The sequence below is a fragment of the Anguilla anguilla genome, chromosome 9 (assembly GCF_013347855.1).
Source record: "Anguilla anguilla isolate fAngAng1 chromosome 9, fAngAng1.pri, whole genome shotgun sequence".
NCBI lineage: Eukaryota > Metazoa > Chordata > Actinopteri > Anguilliformes > Anguillidae > Anguilla > Anguilla anguilla.
The window spans coordinates 47,906,886-47,915,021 of record NC_049209.1 but is presented as its reverse complement, the minus strand read 5'-3'; the positions used below and the strand labels follow the sequence as shown (position 1 = coordinate 47,915,021).

The 8,136-nt window shown below is 43.9% G+C and overlaps 1 protein-coding gene across 1 annotated transcript; it reads left to right on the top strand.

The window, feature by feature from the left end:
- The first annotated feature begins 1,426 nt into the window (after positions 1–1,426).
- On the top strand, positions 1,427–6,327 carry smfn (small fragment nuclease). Its single transcript, XM_035432378.1, has 7 exons — positions 1,427–1,766; positions 2,782–2,865; positions 3,257–3,334; positions 3,611–3,722; positions 4,639–4,747; positions 5,385–5,438; positions 6,184–6,327. Exons 1-7 carry the CDS (start codon positions 1,452–1,454, stop codon positions 6,311–6,313), a joined length of 882 nt encoding a protein of 293 aa, XP_035288269.1. The 5' UTR covers positions 1,427–1,451; the 3' UTR covers positions 6,314–6,327.
- Positions 6,328–8,136: the final 1,809 nt, after the last annotated feature.

Sequence of the window (8,136 nt, the reverse complement as noted above, 5' to 3'; positions counted from 1 at the left end):
CTTCTGGTAACAATTGGAATTTACTCCAGATCCCATTACCTGCGACTCAAGTCCTGCATGCTGCTGCACCAACAGGAGACTTGTGAAAGTCACTTCCTGAATCTTCATACGTATAAAATGACAGTGAACAACTACATTCTGCAGATGCCCTGTTTCATACATTGTCATGAACATCAATGTTGCTTCATTGAAAAGAACTGATCTATTAGAATACCCGTCTCTATGGACCAGACTCCATATTTCTGTGTACTGTGAAAAAGCATTGGCACCTCCAGCAATTATTGCATATGCCACATCCAAATGGATAGGGCAAACTAATTTACTTGATTCGATTGTGTTCAGTGTATTTCTGACAGTGGGGATTATGTGCATTGTTCGATGATGAGAACTGGACATTTGCTTGCTTTGACGAGTGGATGAAGATTACATCATAAGGTCAATCGCACATTGACTGCCTTGCCATTCTTCATAAGGTCAATGTGAATTCTGTCCTGCTGAACACCACCCTTACACAAAAAGACAAGTCAGGTAAAAAGCCCCCCAATGGGATTTTTTTTATTTATTAAGTGCTATTTTCTTTTTCATCCATGTATTATTAATTAATTGATTTAGTATAGGCGTATGTGTTTTGTCAATCAGAGGCAATTCAGAGTTCCCTATATGTTTTATGAACCATACAACTGTAATGGAATCAGGCTCAAGGGTCCATTCACATTTTTTTCTGAAGTTTAGGAACTACTTACGTCTGTTTGCAATCTAAACATTACGAGCATCTGTGAACTGTGTAGGTTCAAGCAGTCCTTTACTGAGGCATCAGAGAAGGACCGACGGAGGATGACTCATCAGGGCCTCTCTCTGCAGTCTGTCTGTAGAGGAGGAGAGTCCCTGATCAGTCACCTCTTCTATCCATTATATACATATAAAACACAGATTCCTAATAAGATTTAACACAGACTATAAGCTTGCCAGATATATGCATTATCAAAACGCCCCAAGGTTTCCTGTACAAACTTCAATTAAGACAGGAAGCATGACAGCGATGTACAAGGAGTTATGCAGACCCTTTGAGGGGCAGGTGCTCAAAGTGAGAAAAGGGCACACCGACCTAGAAAAAAACTGTTTTACAACGCCCAGTTATTGTACAGCGTATGTTTTACCCAGAGACTGGTTTTACCAAAACGAATCAATGAAAATTAATCACAGCAACAATAGTAATACATTTTTTTTTTTTTATTAATCTTTTTTTTTAATCAAAGAGGCAAATGGCATCAGGCATTTTCACGCTAAATTAAAACTCCATCAACAAACTCCACACTGGTATCGTCTACTGTGTCCACGAATATTCTCAAAACGCTTGGTAGGCCTATATTAATTTAGGTGATGTTTCCCACAGTGGTTTCCATGCTGACGTGTGGAAGCTTTACGACAGTTGAAGTCGGAAGTGGACCAGAATGCCGGCGTACATAAGAACAGCAGCGTGGACATTCAGAGCGAAATTTGCCGCTAGTCTGACAGTTTTGTTTCCGTTTGGACCCAGAGCAACGGCTTTTCCAGCGGGGCGAACACTTCACTTGAAAGTTGATGCACGTCGGTACTCCGCACGTTGCCCGGGAACTGCAAGAGCGACAGTAACGGGCTTAACGCCTCTTCTAACAGGGTTGGATCACTTGGGTGCCTCCGCACTTAGTTTCTGCAAGAGGATGACAACTTCATCAGCCAATGTGTCGGACAGTATGTCCCAGAGATTGGTGTGGGTGGACCTGGAGGTATTACTCAGTTGTCATTTTAGTGTGACTTGCTTGTTTGCGATATATAGTACGTTAGCTTGAATAATTCTCCGAAACGAGATTTCCCCTGTTGTGTTAGTTTGCTAGCATTTAGCTAGCCAACAAGTTAGCTAACTGCAAAGTTATCGTTATCTAAAGCAGTTCCGATGTTAATATCAGTGGTGATGGGGCACTGTAAGGAGTTTGTACACGTCATGTAGCTAATTTAGCTAGCTATATTTATAGTTAACATTAGCTTGCTAATTGTAATTTCTAGAACGTAGACTGGCTGGCTATACTAATATCCAAATGCAATTAGTATAAGTTTGCTAGCTATCTGGATAATACAAATGATATAACGTGGTGGCTAAAGGTCTTTGAAAATCTAGTTAACGTTAGCGAGCTAAATTAGCTAGCTATAGTGGCACTTCCTTTCCAGAATGTGAAAAAAACTTCATTATTCCTATTAGATTCCTATTAGCTATTTTATTGCCAGTGTGGTAAATACGGCTAACTATTTAGTCTAGCTCTAAATTAGAATTATAGTTTATTCCTTTCCGCTGGCTATCTGAGGTGGCAGGGGAGGTTGCTAGCTAACGTTAACATTTTGACTATAATGCTGTACTCCTGTTTATGATTCATTATTATTTTAGCTTAGAGCAATTAGCTAGCTTGCTAGAACATGAGGTGTGTTTCTTGCAGTTTACTAGTACCCCGATTTTGTAAGGTTAGTGGTATATTTAAGCTGTGTGACGTTGACAAATGAAGCAATCCCTTGTGTTTTGCGCATAGTCAAACGTGCAGTACTGGGACAATATGAAGTCTTCTGCTTTTTTCCCTTATCTTTTCTAAGACAGACAAAAGAATATTAGTATGAACCTCACTATGCTTCTTTACATGAGAGTGGGATACAGTGAATTGGCATTTTCATCTCAGAAATTCTGGTATGGTGGTGACCCCATGTGATGTCTTGCATGTTCTGAAAGCTGATTGTCCTGTAATTTTTTTGTGTTAGATGACTGGACTTGACATAGAGAAGGACCAGATTATTGAAATGGCCTGCATCATAACAGATTCAAACCTGAACATTTTGGCAGAGGTAAGTTTGGCTGGGTGTCTCTTGCATTAATGATGTCTGTCACTGTAGTTATATTAAAAAAATTCTTTTTAAACTGATGCATAAAATCATGCAGTCAACCTGGTTCCCGCCCTCTGCGTCCTTGATCTGTGCCCGTGTCTTCCTCAAACTTGTTGTCTTTGCTATCCTAACTGGTGGTCAGCGCAGTGCGACCTCCATTGCTGTAGCTGACATGTCTGAGAACGCACGCTCCTCTGCTCTCTAAGATGGGGGTTGCAGCAGTGGCTGTGAACTCATCTGGGAATTCTCTATTTAAAGAAAAGGGTGTTAAAATTGTCATCAAAAATAATGATTTCTCACCTGGCTAAATGAAATTTCATTGTATTCTTTTTTTCAACCCTCACTTATAAAGGGTCCTAATTTAATAATAAAACAGCCAGATGAACTTTTGGATGGAATGTCCGACTGGTGCAAGGAACATCATGGAAAGGTAAATATGTCTTCGACAGACAATAATAGTCATTATTAATTAGATAGGTCTACACACACACACACACACACACACACACCCCTTAAAGCATATCAGCAGATTGAACAGTGTTAGAAGTCCTGTTTGCTAATGTAGGCGATCTGCATCATCTGCATTGATCGTGAAGGTTGAGCTGTAGTGTTGACTCGGGTTGGCAGTTTCCCCTGTCACGTGACATGAGTGATTGGCTGTGCACGTTTGAGATGCAGGAAGTAGCCTCTGCCCTCTGTGTTTCAGTCGGGGCTGACGCAGGCGGTGCGGGACAGCACCATCTCCCTGCAGCAGGCCGAGTACGAGTTCCTGGCCTTCGTCCGGGACCACACCCCTCCCGGACACTGTCCCCTGGCAGGTGAGCGCCCCACCCATCCCCCTCCCCATCTCTCCCGCACGCACCCCAAACCCTCCTACCGGCCGTGCCAAACGAACTGCAACTCGGTACGGTTCATTTGTGGTTGGTTTCGAGGTCTGATTTTGAACACAAAGCAGTCCTGGTTTGCTTCATGTTTTGCTTTACGCTTTAGTACCTTAAGGCTTGCTGTGCGTTCATTCTGCACAGTAGTAAACCTATGCGCATACATGGCTAAAAACAGCAGCTAGTGGTGGCCAAGGGATTGTGTGGTCAGAAGAAACCTCCGCACTTCTTGAAATGTGGAACGAGGATCGTGTTGAATGACAGCTGTGCACAATGCACGGAAAGATAAAGATATTTCTGCAGTTATACAAAATGGAAGCAGCGATGCCATTGCTGTAATAATGAATATGTATGTGTGGAACTGTTTGGCTGGGTTAATTGTGTACCAGCCATTCAGGTTAGACGTGAAGCGTTAGAAGTGTGGCAAGGTGTGTGGAGGTGGTTTTGGTGGTGCTGCAGCAAAATTCCTCTCCTCTTCAGTTTCCTCTGAGGCTTCTGCTGTTGCACTGCAGTTCTGGCTTCCCTTTCTCCATTCCATCTCAGCTTTCTCAAAATGTAGCACAGCCAAATGATAAACAGAACCCGCTGAGGCCATCTTGAAGAAAATTACCCATAATGCAATGTTCCAGCAGTGGGGCCTGACACCTCTCTTTTTTGCTTTTTGTGGGCCAACTAGGAGTAATTTAGTAAATTAGATCTTTCTCTCTCTCTGTCTCTCTCAATTCAATGTTCAGTTCAATTTCAGTGAATCTGAAGCTGCTTTATTGGCATGACATATGTATGCACAGTGTTGCCAAAGCAACAGCTAAAAAGAAAACTCTCTTTCTCTCTCTCGCTCTCTCTCGACCCGTAGGAAACTCGGTGCACGCTGATAAGAAGTTCCTGGACAAGTACATGCCCCAGTTCATGCACCACCTCCACTACCGGATCATCGACGTGAGCACCATCAAGGAGCTGTGCAGGTTTGCGAGGGCGGGGGAGGGTGGGGGGTTCCTCATGAATATGCATGAGGTGTCACGGCAACCTCCGCGCTAATTTGCATATAACGATCGCTTCCGCGGCTCTCGCCCCGAGGCGCCGGCGAGGTCGCTGGAAGAACTCGCCGGATAAAGATCTGCGCGTGGGGAACTTCGCCCTGTTTCCGACGCGCTACGTCGCCCGTGACACGGACTTGGGCCATTTACCGGAGCCAGACTCCGTGATGCGAGGGGCGGGCGAGCGAGGAGAACCGGGGTCTCGCGATTCCCACGACCCGACGCTGCGTCTGTAACATCCACGTTTAACGATATTCCATCCAGCCAATCAGCTGCTTTTAGTCGACCGCATCTTCAATCTCCCTCTAGCACTTACTATTAATAGTACTGTTAACTTTATGCTGTAGGTTTACAAAGTCACTACTACTACTAATATTACTGCTACTATAGTAGTGTGGCTTTTTTTTTGCTGACCTATATGTGCGCATGATTGATGGTTCTCGAAGATTAACAGTCGCATCCTTCTTAATTATGTCTCCGCCTTACCCATGGTGCATCAGTGTGGAGTGCAATCAGGAATAACGACAGAGAGTATTTAACCTTTTGATTTGTTTCATCCTCTTAGGCGCTGGTTTCCCGAGGAATACAAACTTGCTCCGCAGAAGAAAGCATCGCACAGGCAAGTCCAAGAAGCTTCTCGAATGTTTGAGCGCGAATTTCAGTGTTTAAAGCATCGCTCTGTATTCACGAGTGACGATGAAAGTCAAGCACAACACAGGGTCCCAGAGAAATTCTGCAATTGACAACCTTATTGTGCAAATAAGTTCGATTCTAGCCTTGGCTCTCTCTCAGTCTTGTTTCTCTTGCTGTTGTTTTATCATGTACTCTTGGGGCGGCAGTGTAGTATAATGGGTAAGGAGCTGGTTTTGTAACCTAAAGGTCACAGGTTCAATTCCCCGGTAGGACACTGCCGTTGTAGCCTTGAGCAAGGTACTTAACCTGCATTGCTTCAGTATGTGTCTAGCTGTATAAATGGATACAAATGTAAATGCTGTGTAAAAAAAAAAAAAAAAAGTTGTGTAAGTCGCTCTGGATAAGGGCGTCTGCTAAGTGCCTGTGCTGTAATGTAAGTCATGTGTCTGAATGTGTTGCTGTTCTTTCTTATGTCCCCAGTCATTGCTAGCAGTTACGCGGGTTTGAGGTGTAGCACTAAGTTAGTAACGTTCCAGTGGTATGAAGAGCTATAAAAAGCCCTGGCGGCATTAAAATGCGCATAGCGAAAGCGGCTTTTAGCCAAGGCGCTAAACGTTGGAGGCTTATGAGTAATCCCGTCGCCTCGCCCTTGTGTACCTGCCGTTTATCCGAGAACGCCTTTTCATTTTTCTGTTGGTTTTTTTTCTTCTCCTCCTTCTTCTTCTTTGTAGAGCCCTGGATGACATTTGCGAGAGCATTAAGGAGCTGAGGTTTTACAGGGCGAGCGTCTTCAAGGCGGGCACGGAGGAGAAGAAGCGGAAAATCGTGGAGAACGGGGACTGCGGGAAGAGCCCGAGCTGAGCGCTGGGGGGGTGGGGGGGTGTGTGGGGGGGGGCGAAGTTCGGGAGCCGAGGAGGAAGTGGAGCTTACCTGCACGCGGTCGTCGGCCGCAGACGTTCTCTGGGACCCTACGTTGTTTTAGAATCCCCCTGCCCGTGTCTGTGGTTCGCTGTGGAGTCAGAGCGTCCTTGTTTTCAGGTCGCCTGGTTCGTTTCTGTTGAAAGTTTTTTTTTTTTCGTTTAAATGGAGAATAAACTGTTAGCAGTGTGGCTGAATTTCGGCGGTCCTCCTTGAGGCTGAATGTCTCTTCTTTGGGGTACCTGCGCTCTGTGTCTCAATTTTTGTTTTCCCTTATTGTAAAACAAAAATAATAATCTGTTATCAAATTATTTGCGTTGTCATAAAATTTGTAATGTCACGCTCCAACAGAAGTGAGCTGTTTTCTCCCTGCATTACCACCTTTTCACTTGCATTGTTCATAGAAGCCTTTACATGACAGAAAGTACCTTCGAACTGAAGTTTCAACTTCGACTGCACTGCCTGTCCCAAGTCTTAACGCTAGATGGCAGTATACGTCTTCCTTAATATTTCAGAAAGGTGACTTTGGTAGTCCATCGCGGGGCACAAACATTAGAGACCTTCATACCAGCTACAGCATTTTAAATTCATTCTGTATTTCCCATAGTGACTGTTGGGTGCGTTTTATTTCCGAGAATTTAGTCTTGATGGAAATGGGGGAGGGGGAAAGCTGATTCACTTTGCAGGTTTTCATACTGATGGCGTTGAACTTCTGAAAGCTCACCCGTTACAATATCACATTGATAGCCCAGGGACAGTGGTGCTTCAGCCAAAGTTCTAATGAAAATATGTGGCGAGGGACTGTGTGCTGCTTCTCTCTGGTGCGGTTATTACATTAGTTTCTGTAATTTAGCTAACTCATTCTCCACGGTGACTCGGCACACTCGGCAAAAAATCATTGCAGTCACAAATTTTAGCAGTATGGCCCCCACATTATTCCTTCTCACAATGCATGCCCACAAATGGAGTCCCTTGGTCTTTCAGTCTAGAGATCTTTATGAATGAGGACCAGACGTAACCACAGAAACCTTGAATGCAGCTAGCAAATGAGCTGTCTTAATGCGTCAAAGAGCATGATGGACCACTAAAAGTAAGTATCTGAGTGTCCTTAGACGGCGGAGCCGGTAGGATAACCACAAATCACAATAACCGGCTGCCTGACTGAATGTAGCAATAACGGGCAGGTAACGGCTAGCGCGTCTAAACAGGTAAAATAAACTGCCCAGGAAGTCGTGGGAAACGTAGTTAATTTTAGCTCAGGACAGAGTGTTCGGATGGCAGCAGAATCTGACGTGCGTCCAAAGTCCTGATCAGGGGAGATGCCTCTCTTCACCACAAGGGGTGCTGTGAGTCTAGGATGGAACGAGAAACTGCCTAAATGCAGTCGGGATAGAAGGAGGGATGAGAGGGCAGTGTGGTTAGCACTACTGTTTTGACAACATACAGATATGCAAACATTTGTATGTTATCATTGTCTACAACAGTGAATTGCAATATGTTGCTACATATATAGACACACATATACTATATATATATATTTTTCTTGGCACAGAAGAGATTCCTAGTTCCTGTTTATGGAACCCTGAGTGATTTTAATTTGTTTCTCTGTTTGCTTGATGGTACTTTCATTAGACAGCGATCCATTCAAATCAGAAAATCCCTTTCTACTTTATTTTGTACTATTTTATTGGTGTCAGTATTTTTTTTTTTAAATCAGAGTGATGGGTCATTAGGGTGTCACACCTGAAACCTTCTAGTGTGATGCA